At 41.8% G+C, this 17,589-nt stretch overlaps 1 protein-coding gene across 1 annotated transcript in view; it reads right to left on the minus strand.

The window, feature by feature from the left end:
* The window catches only part of LOC149456123 (synaptonemal complex protein 1-like), a 68,602-nt gene extending 53,754 nt beyond the window's left edge, over positions 1–14,848 (minus strand). Inside the window, exons 1-3 of the mRNA XM_089685401.1 lie at positions 14,810–14,848; positions 10,719–10,835; positions 8,272–8,382 (exon numbers count right to left, since the gene is read on the minus strand). Coding sequence (XP_089541527.1) covers positions 8,272–8,382; positions 10,719–10,835; positions 14,810–14,848 — 267 coding nt within the window. The remainder of the gene's footprint in view (positions 1–8,271; positions 8,383–10,718; positions 10,836–14,809) is intronic.
* Between the last annotated feature and the right edge of the window lie 2,741 nt (positions 14,849–17,589).

Consider the following 17,589-nt stretch of genomic DNA (forward strand, 5'->3'; position numbering starts at 1 on the left):
TTAGTATTGCACTGCGTTTATGTTTGTATTGTTAGTGTCAATAAATTATATTGTTTATAACATATCTGAAGTCTGCGTTTCCCTGCGTCAGTCACACACCTCTGGTCATACCCGGGAGCCCTGACACAACCTCTGGATATGATGCTGAGCATGTGCACTCAACTTCTTTGGTCGACCATGGCAAGGTCTGTTCTGAGTGGAACCTGTCCTGTTAAACTGCCGTATGGTCTTGGCCACCGTGCTGCAGCTCAGTTTCAGGGTCTTGGCAATCTTCTTATAGCCTAGGCCATCTTTATGTAGAGCAACAATTCTTTTTTTCAGATCTTCAGAGTTCTTTGTCATGAGGTGCCATGTTGAACTTCCAGTGACCAGTATGAGAGAGTGAGAGCGATAACACCAAATTTAACACACCTGCTCCCCATTCACACCTGAGACCTTGTAACACTAATGAGTCACATGACACCGGGGAGGGAAAATGGCTACTTGGACCCAATCCGGACATTTCCACTTAGGGGTGTACTCACTTTTGTTGCCAGCAGTTTAGACAGTAATGGCTGTGTGTTGAGTTATTTTGAGGGGACAGCAAATTTACACTGTTATACAAGCTGTACACTCACTACTTTACATTGTAGCAAAGTGTAATTTCTACAGTGTTGTCACATGAAAAGATATAATGAAATATTTACAAAAATGTGAGGGGTGTACTCACTTCTGTGAGATACTGTGTATATATATATTATATATATACATACACACACTCACCGCTACCTTATTAGGTACACCTATTCATTTACTTGGTAACTCAAATTGCTAATCAGCCAATGACATGGCAGCAACTCAATGCATCTAGACATGGTGCAGACCACTTGCAGAAGTTCAAACTGAGCATCAGAATGGGGAAGGGAATTTAAGTGACTTTGATCGTGGCATAGTTGTTGGTGCCAGATGGCCTGGTCTAAGTATTTCAAAAACTGCTGATCTCCTGGGATTTTCACGCACAACCATCTCTAGGGTTTACAGAGAAAATATCTAGTGAGCGATAGTTGTGAAGACAAACTTACCTTGCTGATCTCCGAGGTCTGAAGAGAATCGGCAGATTGTTTCCAGATGATAGAAAGGCAAGAGTACTTCAAATAGCCACTCGTTACAACCAAGGAATAGAGAAAACCATCTCTGAATGCACAATACGTCGAACCTTGAAGCAGATGGGCTACAGCAGTAGACCACACCGGGTGCCACTCCTGTCAGGTAAGAACAGGAAATGCAGGCTCACCAAAATTGGACAATAGAAGATTAGAAAAATGTTGCCTGGTCTGATGAGTCTCTCATTTCAGCTGTGACATTCAGATGGTAGGGTAAGCATTTGGCACAAACAACATGAAAGCATGGATCCATCCTGTCTTGTATGAGCGGTTCACACTGGTGGTGGTGGTGTGATGGTGTGGGGGATATTTTCTTGGCAAGGTGTACCTAATAGAGTTGCCGGTGAGTCGTCTTCACCACATCTAGGTGCATAAATGAACTGAGTTGCTGCCGTGTGATTGGCTGATTAGCAATTTTTATCACCAAGCAGTTAAACAGGTGTACCTAATAAAGTGGCCAGTGAGTGTATGTATGTATGCATGTATATATATATATATATATATATATATATACACATATACACATACACACAGTGGGGAAAATAATTATTTGATCCCCTGCAAATTTTGTAAGTTTGCCAACTTACAAAGAAATGAAGGGTCTATAGTTTTTATCATAGGTGTATTTTAAATGATAAAAACAGATTATCAACCAAAAATCCAGAAAAAACACATGATACAAATGTTATAAGTAGAGTTGCATTTTAGTGAGTAAAATACCGTATTTTTCGCTCCATAAGACGCACCGGACCATAAGACGCGCCTAGGTTTTAGAGGTGAAAAACAAGAAAAAAAATATTCTGAAACAATGGACTGCAGACATAGTACTGAACATAACCAGAGACTGCAGACACAGTACAGGAGATGACCAGAGACTGCAGACCTACTACAGGAGATGACCAGAGACTGCGAACATAGTACAGGAGATGATCAAAGACTGCGGACAAAGTACAGGAGATGACCAGAGACTGCAGACCTACTACAGGAGATGACCAGACTGCGGACATAGTACAGCAGATGATCAGAGACTGCGGACGTAGTACTGGAGATGACCAGAGACTGCGGACATAGTACAGGAGATGACCAGAGACTGCGGACACAGTACAGGGGATGACCAGAGACTGCGGACACAGTACAGGGGATGACCAGAGACTGCAGACACAGTACAGGACATGACCAGAGACTGCGGACATAGTACAGGAGATGACCAGAGACTGCGGACATAGTACAGGAGATGATCAGAGACTGCGGACATTGTACAGGAGATGATCAGAGACTGCGGACATAGTACAGGAGATGACCAGAGACTGCGGACATAGTACAGGAGATGACCAGAGACTGCGGACACAGTACAGGGGATGACCAGAGACTGAGACAGTACAGGGGATGACCAAGAGACTGCAGACAGTACAGGGGATGACCAGAGACTGCAGACAGTACAAGGGATGACCAAGAGACTGCAGACAGTACAGGGGATGACCAAGAGACTGCGGACCTTTGGGGAGGGAGGGGGACCGGGTACCTGAATTTGACAGGTACCCGCTCCTACTTCCGAGGACATAGTACAGGAGATAACCAGAGACTGCGGACATAGTACAGGGGATGACCAGAGACTGTGGACATAGTACAGGAGATGAGCAGAGACTGCGGACATAGTACAGGAGATGACCAGAAACTGCGGACGCAGTACAGGGGATGACCAGAGACTGCAGACAGTACAGGGGATGACCAGAGACTGCAGACAGTACAGGGGATGACCAAAGACTGCAGACAGTACAGGGGATGACCAAGAGACTGCAGACAGTACAGGGGATGACCAAGAGACTGCGGACCTTTGGGGAGGGAGGGGGACCGGGTACCTGAATTTGACAGGTACCCGCTCCCACTTCCGTAGACCTTACCTAAGGTCCTGCTGCAGAGAAGAGCTGAGTGGCCAGCCCGGTATTCTGACAAGGTGGCGGCAGCGGAAATACCAGACCGGCCTCTCCATAAGACGCACTGACATTTTCCCCCCTTTTTTGGGGGGCGGAAAAAGTGCATCTTATGGAGCGAAAAATATGGTAAGTATTTGATCTTCTACCAACCAACAATGATTCTGGCTCCCACAAACTGGCTATGTGCTCATGCGGTACACAGATTAGACTGTCAATTTAAGAAGTTGCTCGTTATGTGTATAAAAGACACCTGTCCACAGAATTTTTTTTTTCCATTCAAATGCCTATTCCATCGTGGGCAAGACCAAAGAGCTGTCAAAGGACGTCAGGGACAAGATTGTAGACCTGCACAAGGCTGGAATGGGCTACAAGACCATCAGTAAGAAGCTTGGTGAGAAGGAGACAACTGTTGGGGTGGTTATTCACAAATAAAAGAAATACAAAATAATAATCAATAACCCTAGGTCTGGAGCTTCAAGCAAGATTTCCCCTGATGGGGTAAGGATGATCAAGAGAAAAGTGAGGGATCTGCCCAGAACTACATGGGAGGAGCTTGTGAATGATCTCAAGGCAGTTGGGACCACAGTCACCAAACAAACCACTGGTAACAGAATACGCCGCCAAGGACTGAAATTCCTCAATGCCCTCTTCAAGAAGGGCAATAAGCATCTAAAATGATTCAGAGAAGGATTCGGAGAAAGTGCTGTGCTTAGATAAGCCCAAAATTGAGTTCTTTAGCAGTAACTCGACTTGCTGTATTTGGAGTAAGAAAAATGCTGACTATGACCCTAAGAACACCATCCCAACAGTCAAGCACAGGGTTGGAAACATTATGCTTTGGGGCTGTTTCTCTGCTAAAAGTACAGGCCAACTTTGATGCATTGAGGGGCCAATGGACAGGGCAATGTATTGTAAAATCTTGGATGAGAACCTTTTTCCCTCAGCCAGAACACTGAAGATGATATATGGCAAAGTAGCAACTCATTTCCTCATCATAACGACTTTACTGGCACACAGTGGAAAATATGGAATCCACAAAAGCCGATGTGTTTCGGCCACAGCCCTTCTCAAAGCTTTGTCATATATCTTGGATTTAAAAAACAGCCTGAGCACCAGCACCCCACTCACATCTTTCTGATGAGCAGTAGAGCTTGGGTGAGTCGTTGTCTGAACACTGAAGATGGGTCGTGGATGGGCCTTCCAGCATGACAATGACCCAAAACATACCGCCAAGGCAACAAAGGAGTGGCTCAAGAAGAAGCACATTAAGGTCATGCAGTGACCTTATTCCTATAGAAAATGTATGGAGGGAGTTGAAAAATCTGTAAAGAGTGGACCAAAATCCCTCCTGAGATGTGTGCAAACCTGGTAACCAACTACAAGAACAACCAACTACATCTTACCTCTGTGCTTGCAAACAAGGGTTTTCCAGCAAAGTACTAAATCATGTTTTGCTTGGGTATCAAATACTTATTTTACTCACTAAACTGCAACTCAATTTATAACATTTGTATCGTGTTTTTTTTTCTGACTTTTTGGTGGATATTCTGTCTCTATCATTTAAAATACATCTATGATGAAAATAATAGACCCTTCATTTCTTTGTAAGTGGGCAGATTTACAAAATCTGAAGGGGATCAAATAATTATTTTCCCCACTGTATGTAGTTTGTATTATTTCAGTGTTATTTCTTTTATAGATGGATTAAATCCTACTGGAATGAGACACTCCATATATGCCCTAGTCCTGAATAAGCGGTAAAACTGAGCAACACACCAATATAATAACAGCCGCCAATACTTATGAGTTGTAGTTGTATACCATATACATTTTTTATTTGTTTTATAGGTCGCTGATCTCTGTTATGAGATATTTATATATTTATAAAATAAAACTATAAAAACTTTTTATCCGAAAGAAAAATTTGGTGTATTTTCCTGGTAGCACATCTGGAGTCCTTATTTATTATGTAGGTTCAATTAGCCAGTAGAATCATCATTTTCCTTTCTTGCTCTATTTTTCAGCACAAGTGAGATAGAATCGTCAGTGCAGGAAGGGCATAAATTATCCTGCACAGAGATTAGGTAATAATTAAAGCATCCAAGGGCCAGAGCTATAGGATCCCTGGTTCTGGGAACAAACAGAATAGCTTGTTGTTGTGTCTGGAGGCCAGGATCTCCATATCCAGCATCTCCTCCACCTTTTACATATCAAATTGAACACAATTGGATGAAGAAACCATTCTTCTGGGTCCAAAAGGTGGTGGCTGGGGTAATCCACCTGTCAGTTGTTCATTCCAGGGATCTGGACTGCAGAGATTACTAAGTATTGTGTTCCTGTCTATGAAAGAATCTGGTTTGCTACCTTCAAGGCAGCCAGCTTTCTTGTGCCCCTTTGATGAATGACATATGCCAATATGCCACAGTGGTGGAATTGTTTGACTGTATCCAAATTCGGTGTCTCCCAAGAACCCCCGTTAAGTGCAATCGAACTGCCCTGAGCTCCAAAATGTTGATGGGGAGTTTGTATTTGACCATGGTCCCTGAACTGTCAAGGATTGGAAGACCCCTCCTTAGTCTGACAGACTTGTGTCTGTTAAAAGAGCTTTGCAATTGGCTAAAAAAAGGCTAAACTTAAGTTTTGAAGTTGAATCCTGATTAGAGCGCATATATACATGTTTTGAGGAGTAAGGAGCACCTGAGGAGGGAGGTTTTGGTACCTTCTTTTGAGGAAGTAAAACTTTCCTACTTGTGACCTCTTTGATGAAATGATTAAGTGCCTCACCAAACAGACATCTTCTTCCTCACAGGCATATGTGTGAGGTACCTCTTACAGGCAGCTTCTGTTATTCAAGCCTACAGCCATAGGATTCTGTGCACATGAATGGAGATTAAATCTATTCTGAAGATTTGTCTTTTATTACATATTCCAGGGCGTTTACACAAAACAGAAGAGCAGAAGGCAATTGCTATACATGCTCTGAAATAAACGGTCCTGTTGGTTATTTCAGCATTACCTATAACGCTACCACCTCCCCCTCTCTGTTGGGGTCCCCCAAGGCTCTGTCCTCGGGCCCCTTCTCTTCTCCATCTATACCTCCTCCTTTGGCAAACTGATACACTCCCACGGCTTCAACTATCACCTCTATGCCAATGACACGCAAATATACCTCTCCATACCTCACCTCACCCCTTCAGTCTCCGCCCGTATCACCCACCTGCTGAACGACATAGCAGACTGGATGTCGCTCCATTTCCTCAAATTGAACCTTTCCAAAACCAAGCTCCTAATCTTCCCCCCAGCCCGCGCCCCCCCCCCACCCTCTCCATCACAACAAACAACGCCACCATCAGTCCCACCCAGCAAGCCAAAGTCCTAGGTGTCACTCTAAACTCAAACCTGTCCTTCCAACTCCATGTCCAATCGTTGACAAACTCATGCAGGCTCCACCTCCGCAACATCTCCAAAATACGTACGTTCCTAACCCCAGACACTACTAAATAACTCATTCACTCCCTCATTATTTCACGACTTGACTATTGCAATTCCCTTCTCACCGGCCTACCTCATCACAGACTATCCCCGCTTCAGTCTATCCTGAACTCAGCGGCCAGACTCATCCACCTTACCAACCACTCCTCTTCTGCCCCTCTGTCATTCCCTCCACTGGCTCCCGATTGCCCAACGCATTAAATTCAAACTACTAACACGGGCATACAAAGCCATTCACAACGCTGCTCCAAACTACCTCACCGACCTGATACCCAAATACCACCCAACCGGTAATCTTCGCTCCTCACAAGACCTCCTACTTTCTAGCTCCCTGGTCCCCACCTCCCACACCCGACTGCAGGATTTCTCCAGGACTTCCCCCATCCTCTGGAACTCACTACCCCAATCCATTAGACTGTCACCTACCCTCCTCAGCTTTAGGCGCACCCTGAAAACCCATCTCTTCAGGGAAGCCTACACCACCCCCACCTAACAGCCGATCTCCTCCACTCTTCCTGCCACTCCATCCCCCAGAGCCACTTCCTTCTGTACCACTTTCCCCTCCCTCCTAGATTGTAAGTTCGAAAGAGCAGGGCCCCTCGAACCCCTCGTGTTTTGTTTTGTTACTGTATTGTCTCATGTTCTGTCCCCCACTATAATGTACAGCGCTGAGCAAACCTTTCTGGCGCTATATAAATACTGTATAATAATAATAATATAATAATTTATAGTTCTAATTCAGTTAGCTACAGTTTGGCATACAGAATAGCAACAAGAGCTTGTTGCAGTGCTGGTCATACCAGATTAAAGAGAGCTTTTAGGAGTGTCTCAGATTTTCTATCTGCAGAATCCTTGAAGGATGGAACATCTTCAATAGGTACAGTGAGTTGTTTGTTTAAGACAGAGATTAAGATCCACCACAAAGAGTAGAATTACTTTTTGAACCTCTTTTGCCTAACCTCAGCTATAGTTACAAGGGAGGGTATTCCCCTGTGGGGTACTGAGGAAGTAGAGTGAGATAGGCTACAAATGTCCAGAAGTAATATGTGGTTACCCAGGTTTAGACCCACCTGCAACGAATCCTCATAATGAAATGGCAGGAGGAAGCACCTGAGTACATTATAAGGGATTCTAGGGGGGTAATGGTGTTAAAGAATGTAATCCTTGGTGTAGTGTGGTGTGATATAACACCTTGCCATCCATCTGACACTGAGCTCTGAGTTGATGAATTTCAGCGTCAGGTTTGAAGTATTTACACTGTAAAAGGGATACATTTTTACACTGTAATAATAAATATATAGGGTGACTCTGCTTTACCTGTCCACAATGCTAGTCTGTAGATAAAGTCCAGGCTTCGCCTATTAAGGCAGGCATACCCCCAAAGGAGTCTTCCGGGTCTGGGTTCCATAGCAATGGACCACAGCCCTGGACATGTATAACTGAACATGTTGCACTAAGTGCCAAGGTGAGCACCTCATGCAGGATCCAATGTCTGAAGCAATATTAAAGAACAGAACCTGGGGTCTAGGTATGGTGCTCAAGATTTTTCTGAGGTTGCACTAAACTAGATGTACTATTTCTGTAAGCATTAGAAGACAGAAGGGGTAGATTTTTTTAAAGAAAAAAATCAAAGAAAATAAGGAGCTACTGCAGTGGTGGATTGATAACTCATGGGGCCACCTGGCAATTCCCTTTAAGTTTACCTTATGCTTTTCCATCAGTGCCACCATTTCGGTAATTTTATGCTGACATTTAACATCTGTTTCTTTTTGCAGCTTTATTGCTTCATCAGATGCTAACTTTAATTTTTGAACCTTAAAGTAAAAAAATGAAAAACAAATACATTTAGCCTGATACAAAATATTTTAGCAGAAAATAACATTAAATGTTGACACATGGCAAGAAATATGTCCATCTGCAATGTCAATGTAAAAAAAAAGCTCCTCAATCATCTAAACTTTTATACAGGTACTATCTATTTATATATTCTTAACAAGCTGTTAGACACACTTCAGACATTAAGGCTGGCCATACATTATATAATTTTCTTGAGTATTTTGCTTTAGATTGACCAAAAACCATATAATATGAGGTCAAACCTAAACAACACTTTCAATTGTATCCAATTAGGCAGGTCCTTGCTCTACATAGCTGAAGGTAAATCTAAAGCAAATTGGGCAGAAAATTGTATAGTGTATGGCCAGCCTTAGTCTATGAATGAGAATTAATTCTGCACAGAAGTTTTGAGGTGGACCTCAATCCCCAAATTCCTGAGATCCCACAAAACAGCTTTAATACCTGCTTGAAAGGCACAGGTGACTTAGCCTTCCCAGGAGGCAGCTAAGGACAGGCAGAAATGTAAAAAAAAAAAATTAAATTTATTGTTAATGAAAATAAATGATTGGCAATGTGAAGTGCACTTCATTGTGTAGTGGAGCTACATGCAAATCTGCCTTTTTTCCTTAATTGGAGTGAACGGTTCACTTTAAGAATGCTAACATACTAGTACTGTTCTTTACTAGGTTTTATGTATTTCTCATCAAACTGCAGACTAACTCACAGACTTATTTGGCACTAGAGCAACTGTTTTCATTTTTTGCACACATGTAAAAAAATATTCATTTTGGCCCATAAAACTACATAAGCCCCCAGAACATTGTATATTTTCTGAAAGCAGAGCCCATTTAGAATAAAAAGAAGATAGTTGCAATTTTTTGTCACATATTTGTGCAACACTTTATCAAATGCAAATTTTTAGCAAAAATATATTAAAATGAATTTTAGTGCAAACACACACCATATATTACCCATTTTAGATATCAAACATGTCTTGTTTGGTATACATACACGTGCACACGCTGGGTTCACTTTTGCCTTTACGGGTGTGTGCGTGCAATGGGAGTTACTTTTTAATATATTTATTTTAACTTTATACCCTAACTTTTTTCTTTTTTTACTTTACTTTATTGCTATCACAAAGGTTAATAGACCCCCATGTGATAGCATTGGACAGGTGACAGGTACTCTTTATGGAGACATTAGGCATCTAACAAACTCCAATGTCTTCCTCTGCCCTTCACAGTATCTAACTGAACTCAGATCTGCTCTATTAGATGCTCTCCTGGCTGTAGTAGGATCTGAAACCTGAAGTGACAAAACCATCTTCAATTCCGGTTTCTTTCAGTACAGGCGACATCGAGGCACAGATGTGCCACAGGCTGTCCCCCCTCTCCATCCTGAAGTTAGTGATTGTGGTCCCAAGATAACAGTATGAGCGGAAGAGCTCCAGAACCACAGGAGAGTGGCAGGGGCACTGCACCGCCCGCACTGTGAAAGTGATCGGCAGCTATACAGCCACCGGATCACTTTTGCTTTCAAACCGGGAGCTAAATGAACAAAACTGGCACAGGCTGATGGATGAAGCCACCAGCTTGTGTTTAAGGGTTCAATCTTACTGAGTACATCCAAAGAGCTGAACTAATTTAATTGGAACTACACAGCACCTGAGCACCACAAAGCAAAAATGCTATTTAATTCATTTTTAATATTCAAAGCAAACTCCCTCATCCATCCATGTCTTTATGCTTTATTTAGCTGAGACATCACTTTGAAAAACACCCCATAGTATTTCTGGCCGTGATCATCATGATTAACGGCAGATGATTCATGTAGCATTGACTTCCTGGAATCCATCTGCCCTTAGTTCAGGCATACAAGCAGGAGGGAGTGCTTAGCTAAGAAAACCACTCCTTCCCTCCAGAACAGTTGTGGGATGTATGACGCCATTTGCCTAGGCAAGAAGCCAGGAAAAAACTGAAGAAACAAAAAAAAGTTTTAAAAAAGTAAATATGATATGCTTTCCTATCTATTTACTAATGATAGCATCATAAAGATTAAAAATAGTCAATGTTGACTAAGAGAGTGAAGTTTCACTTTAGGCAACAACAAAGATTTGCAAAAACAGTTACAGTATATGCAACCATCAGTTTTCCATTTTCTAAAGTCTGACGACGGAACTTTTGGTTGCGTTGCAGTTTTCATTTTTGTACATTACCCTTTCTCTAGTTAAATAAACCTTTGGTGAATAAACCTCTCTCATGTCCTCCATTAAAGAAATAACTGCTAGCTGAAGTATAAAGTAATAACATACCTCTCCACACAGCGTTTCTTCTTTAGCTCTTGCATTTGCAATCTCCACTTGTATATTGTTGATTGTTTCTTCATGCTGCATTTTATCATTTTTGATCTGTGCATGTAATCCATTTACCTTTACAAATAAGCATAATTGACACATGGGAGGAAACACAATACATTTGAAAATTCAACTGGTGTTTACCTAAAAATAAAAGTGAATTTACATGATATTTAAGTGATTAAAAATTTTTAGAATTACAGTTGTCCAGGAAACATATATAAACTTATCAAAACGCCCCCTCCCATAAGGAACAAAACTAAGAATAAAAGTGGATTTTCGTTGTTCATGTCCTTCCACTGATCACTCTTTTTTATATTCTTAGTTCAAATACAACCAACATCTTCCAACGTCCTAATCACTTAACATGCAAATCCACGGTTAATCAAAAATTGTTTGCAGCGTTGGTGTCATCAACCTGCTGTTTACACTTTTCATATGCGATTCTGTATTTTGGAACTCAATACATTTTTGCATTGGGTGATAACTAAAGACAATTAAAAAAATTACATAAAAATACATTATTTTAGTTTTACAAAAACCTAATTATAAAAATTAAGAAAAACAAGTTAATTAAGAATACAAGTGAAGGCTTAAAATCCATCCCAATGACTAAAACAATATACTGTATATAAAGCACATATAGCTACTCAATGAATCACAGGGTGTAGGTATTATCTTATAAGAGTGTGTCAAAAAACATTTATACCAGGGTTACCATATACAGTATAATGAAACAAAGCATATTAAACAGAGCATAACTATGTATAAGCCAGTTTTCCTTTTGTCAGTGCGTAAAGTATCTATCTAGAGTCTAGTTCTTAAAATTCAACACAGGTCTTCACAGTATAGTTGAACAAACAGTAGATAGACAAACACCCATCATCAAAGATGTCACATAGTGATGAATCTCATTTGTGAACAGTGCACACTTCTCAATTTTCTATCCCAGCAAAAAGCTAGGTGCCTTTTTTAACTACCTGCCGACCGCAGATAGCCGAATGACAGCTGCACTGCGGCCGGACAGTTCTGAGTGGACGTCATATGACGTCCTCCCAGAACGCGCTCTCCTGCGCGCCCCAGGGCGATCTCCGGCGATCTCCGTGATCGCTGTGTCCTACGGACACAGCTGATCACGTGATGTGGTAAAAGGCCAATCACAGCGGCCTTTTACCACGTGATCAGCGGTATCCAATGACACGCTGATCAGAGGGAAATGCAAGTGCCGGTTCTCGGCTGCACTTTCCTCACGCTGTCAGATCGTGAGGAAAGTACTGCCGAGAACCGGCAGTTGTCAGAGCGGGGATCGGCACCGATCATCAGGGCACTGATGATCAGTGCCCTGATGATCGGTGCCCAGCAGTGCCACCCGCAAGTTCCGCCCACCTGTGCCCAGCAGTGCGCCCACTAGCTCCGCCCACCTGTGCCCAGCAGATCACCCACCTGTGCCCAGCAGAGCACCCACCGGTGCCACTCTGCAGTGTCACACACCTGTGCCCAGAAGTGCCACCTACCTGTGCCCAGCAGTGCCACCCACCTGTGCCCACCCACCTGTGCCCACCAGTGCCACCCACCTGTGCCCACCCACCAGTGCTGCCCACCAGTGCCACCCACCAGTGCAGCCCAGCAGTGCTGCCAGTCAGTGCCACCAGTCAGTGCCCAGGGGTTGTGCCAGTCAGTGCCGCCAGTCAGTGCCCAGCAGTGATGCCAGTCAGTGCCATCTATCAGTACCCATCATCAGTGTCACCTATCAGTGCCGCCTATCAGTGCTGCACATTAGTGCTGCCTATCCGTGCCACCTCATTAGTACTGCCTATCAGTGCCATTTAGTGCTGCCTATCAGTGCCCATCAGTGCCGCCTATCAGTGCCCATCAGTGCTGCCTCATCAACGCACATCAGTGAAGGAGAAAAAATACCTGTTTGAAAAACTTTATAATAGAAACAAAGAAACTTTTTTTTTTTTTCAAATTTTTTGCACTTTTTTTATTTATAGCGCAAAAAGTAAAGCGCCCAGTGGCGATTAAATACCACCAAAAGAAAGCTCTATTTGTGATAAAAAAAATGATCAAAATTTCATATGGGTACAATGTTGCATGACCGCGCAATTGTCAATCAAAGTGCGGCAGCGCTGAAAGCTGAAAATTGGCCTGGTAAATAAGGGGGTATAAGTGCCTGGTAGGCAAGTGGTTAATGTATATATTTGATCACAGGCCTGAATTAAATAGACCTTAACAGAATTTATGACTATAATTATAATAGCTGGTAACATAAAATTCTGTCTCTATTTTGGCTGCAGTCCACAGTTTTTGTACACTGTACTGTAATTCTGAAATCATTTATCTTTCTGTCTTTGCTGAAGAACTGGGCCACTACAAGAACATCACCCTTGTATTCTTACATAGCTCTGTGTACGTTCTTTTATTAGCAAAGGGTGTGTCTCATTTCAGCAACACAGAAACATGTTAAACACATCATTAGTTATACCACACGTAAAGCAGAACTTTGGCTAGGCTATAAATATTCAAATATTTACATATCCTTCAAGTACAACTAAATTATGGTGACCAGACACTCCAAATTTAAGGAGTCTGTACAACTGTATCTGTTTAACAGAACCATGAACTGTATCTCCGGATGTATCCTCGATTTTAAAAATGAGTTCCTGACTCTGGATGGAGTGTTTGTAAACAATAGTTAGCCACTGCCTGAAGAGTGGTAGGGGAAAAGGGAGGAGAGGAGTGGTGAGGACTGAGGTGCAGGAATTTAGTGCCTGGATGGGATGGAAGTGGACAGAGCTTGCAGCCAGCGTGCCTGGACTGGAGGTGGGCTGCAACAGTTGGACTCTGTGTATATGTGGGAGATCTACTCCTTCTGATCCTGCTGTTGGTGTATCCCTCCTCAGTGAACATAGACAAGTGACGGCAGAAAAAGACTTGAGTGGTCCATCGAGTCTGCCTGGTTTTCTTTTTTCAATCAAGGTTTCAGTCATGTCTCCCCTTCCCTTTTTTCCTCCAGATTGTACAGTTCCTGAAGTCGTTCTTGATATGTTTTATCCCCCAGACCTTTCACCATTTTTGTTACCTGTCTCTGGACTCGTAAACAGACAGCACATTACTGCTTCTATCCTGTGAGCAGCACTTTCCTCCGCAACATTGTGACACAGCAGTTTCTCCATTGCTTGGCATAGTCCCTGTACATGATTATTATTATTCTTCAGGATTTATATAGTTCCAACAGTTTGCTCAACGCTTTACAATATAACGGGAGACAATACAGCAACAATACAGTTTAATACAAGAGGGTTAGGAGGGCCCTGCTCCTTGGAGCTTGCAATCTAAGAGATCTTTCTGGCAATTACTATGTCAGACTTGCATGGGCCATTTTATACTGTCTTTGCTCTTCTTGCCTACAGTGCCACCATCTATAAAGATGGAAAAGGATATGAAAAGATATTGAAAGCCTTGAATATGCCAGTCAGTACTGTTCAATCACTTATAAAGAAGTAGAAAATTTGGGGATCTCTTGAAACCAAGCCAAGGTCAGGTAAACCAAAATTGCAGCCACAACTGCCAGAAGAATTGTCTGAGATACAAAGAAAAACCCACAGGTAACCTCAGAAGAAATACAGGCTGTTCTCGAAAAAGACAGTGTGTATGTTTCAAGGAGAACTATACAATGGTACTTGAGCAAAAATGAGCTGCATGGTCCAGTTGCCAAAAAGAAGTCTTTACTGAGCCAATACCACAAAAAAGCCCATTTACAATAGGCCTGACAACACCTTGACACACCTCACAGCTTCTGGCACACTGTAATCTGGAACTTGATGGTCACAACCAATGTCAATGTAAATGTCTTGTGAAATTTGATGGCAAGATGAATGCAGCATGTTATCAGAATATACTTTGCATTCTTCTTCACGAAAGTTGCGCATGGTACGCTCTTGAACTTTCCAGCATGACAATGGCCCTAACCACAAGGCGAAGTTGACTCTCCAGTGGTTACAGCAGAAAAGTTGAAGGTTCTGGAGTGACCATCACAGTTTCCTGACCTTAATATCATCAAGCCACTCTGGCGAGATCTCAGTCATGGCGTTTGTTCAAGACGACCAAAGACTTTGCATGACCTGGAGACATTTTGCCAAGACAAATGGGAAGCTATACCACCTGCAAGAATTTGGAGCCTCATAGACAATAACTGCAAAAGATTGCACACATTATGCAAAAGACCGCACACAATGCTAAAGGGGGCAATACACAGTATTAAGAACTAAGGGTATGGAGACTTTTGAACAGGGCTCATTTCATTTGTTTACCTGTTACCATGTTTTGTTTTATGATTGTGCTATTCTGGTATGACCTACAGTTGAAAATGATTCCCATAAGAAATAAATGTGTTCTGCCTGCTCACTCATGCTTTCTTTAAAAATGGAACATATTGTATATTACCAATTCGCAATGGGTATGCAAACTTTTGAGCACAACTGTATTACGTAAAGAATGCCAGGGATGGGTCCTGGCCAGGAGATATGTGTCCCTATGTCTCCAATCCTGACCACAGGAACTTTGGTCCAGAAAGGGTTAACCCACCTGTGACAGAGGGCTGAATAGGAACAGGAAGGAGCCAGCACCTGTCTGAGGTGAAGTGTGAGGCAGGTCACAGTTGTGAGAAAGTGTGGACTGTCTGGCAACTGAGAGAGTGTTTGCAGAGCTTCTACGGCCTTTGTGGCACCCTGAAACAGATGAGAACCCTAAACCCTAGTGTGGGACTGTATACTGGAAGAGAGCCATCATGTTGTTTTTCATTATGCCATAACTGTTTTTATTTTTAAAAGTGGCTGGCTGATGATCCCAGCCTCTCCATATTGTAAAGTCTGATTTTCAAACTTACATGGTAATTTATGAGTTTCAAAACAACAAAGTTTAGTTTTTCTGAAAGGAAAATATGTTGAAAATGCTATTGTTAGATCACGCATGTGTTTACACAAGACCAATTGTGTTGTTCTTTAAAACCAAAAGTAATGACAGAAAAAGTATACATTTTTCAACTGTTCATATTGTTTAAAGGAGCTCTTGGTTAAAGACTGGACCCAAGCTTTGTCAATAAAATTAATAATAGTTTGACCTTTGGACATAGCTAAGCATAGCTGGTATTTATGCTACTGCGCTGTCATTTAGAATTTGCAGGCAGAAATGCATTCATCATAGAAACTGACATACAGAGGAAGTGGCTATGTCCATATAGGAAGAACTATAAACATTCAAGATAAAAAGACTTACACCACAAGCTGAAAGGGGGACTTCAGTATGGGGCAACACTAATTCTGGATTACAAGAGAGAGGCAAGATCAAGAACCCATTTTACCCACATTCACTTACATAACTGAAGTCCTGTTCGATAAGGAAATCGAGGACCCGCTATAACGGAAGCTAAATTACTTTTGGTGTATCTCATTCCATAAGGACTATTGCATTTGCTAGGAAAGTGTAGATAAGTGTGCATATGTGTATGTATGCATATTTATAGTACTCTTGCATTTATGTATATGTGTACTGTATATCTTGCATTTGTTTCTCTATAACTATGAGTAGTTTATACATGCAGCCTTCTTGTTTAGTAAAAGTACATTAATATACTTCTGGTTGGGTTTGCTTACTTTAATGCAAGAATTAGACATAACCGAAAAGATAAAGAAAAAAAATACTGAAAGGGGCTCCACAGAGAACAATGCTAGTAATTCAGAAACCCTTCTGGCTGAAGTGAAGGACAAGAGAAGCTACCTTACAGGATAACAACATCAAAGAAATGTCTCAGATAGGTTCTAATGAGGCTCTTTGTAACACCAATAATACAAGATTTAAATCCCAAGGTTGGAGTAGACACCTAACAGACGAAGAAAAGTGTGTAACCCACTTTATAAAAGTACAAATCGGCGAATGATTAGCATTAATATGTTGAAAAAGAATGGACAGTTTAGATTCCTGACCTTTACAGAGGCTAAGTGTTGTTTTACCCCCAAATGCAGAAAAGAAAAAAAAGTCTTATCAAAAAAGAAAATGGAGAAACCCTCAGAGACTGACACCAGTGAAAACAAGGCTTCAACGTTTGATGATAAATTTTTTGGGAAGAAGATTTCTGAGCTTTTAACATGGCCGGATTACATTTTTTGAAATGTTACTGTCCTTCAGAACCTGGGTTTTAACAGCCAAGCTGTCAAAGCCAGCGACTGAGAAGCAGGACGGAAGATCAGTCATTGAGATAACCATCACCTTATCTTTCTGTTGAATGTAGATCTTAAGTTATTTACTAAAATCCTGGTGACCAGATTACTCCAACTTATTCATCAGGACCAATTTGGTTTAGTAACCCAAAGAGAGGCTAAAGACGACACTGCGGGGCCATCAATGCCATTCAATGGGCACATACTCAGAAACAACATACCATGCTACTCTCAAATGATGCTGAGAAGGATTTTGACTGGATAGACTGGACCTATATGAATGTGGTCATTGGCATTCTTTGTCTAGGCACAAAATATCTCAAGTGTATTGATGCTATCTATTCCCATCCAATTGAATTTATTAGAATAAATAGCACACTATCCAAATACTTTAAGCTGAATAACGGCATTAGACAGGGTTGCTCGCTGTCCCCTCTGATTTTCATACTCTATTTAGAACCGTTGTTTTATCGAATTAGAGCAAATCCTAGCATTAAAAGAATTCATAATAAAATTGGAGAATTCATAATAAAATTGGAGAACACAAAGTGGCAGGTTATGTCGATGATTTGCTGTTTTTCTTGACCCAGCCTCTGACTTCTCTTCCCAAT

This window comes from Staurois parvus, unplaced genomic scaffold (genome assembly GCF_062004578.1).
Source record: "Staurois parvus isolate SC_StPar_1 unplaced genomic scaffold, SC_StPar_1.0 ptg000375l, whole genome shotgun sequence".
Lineage (NCBI taxonomy): Eukaryota > Metazoa > Chordata > Amphibia > Anura > Ranidae > Staurois > Staurois parvus.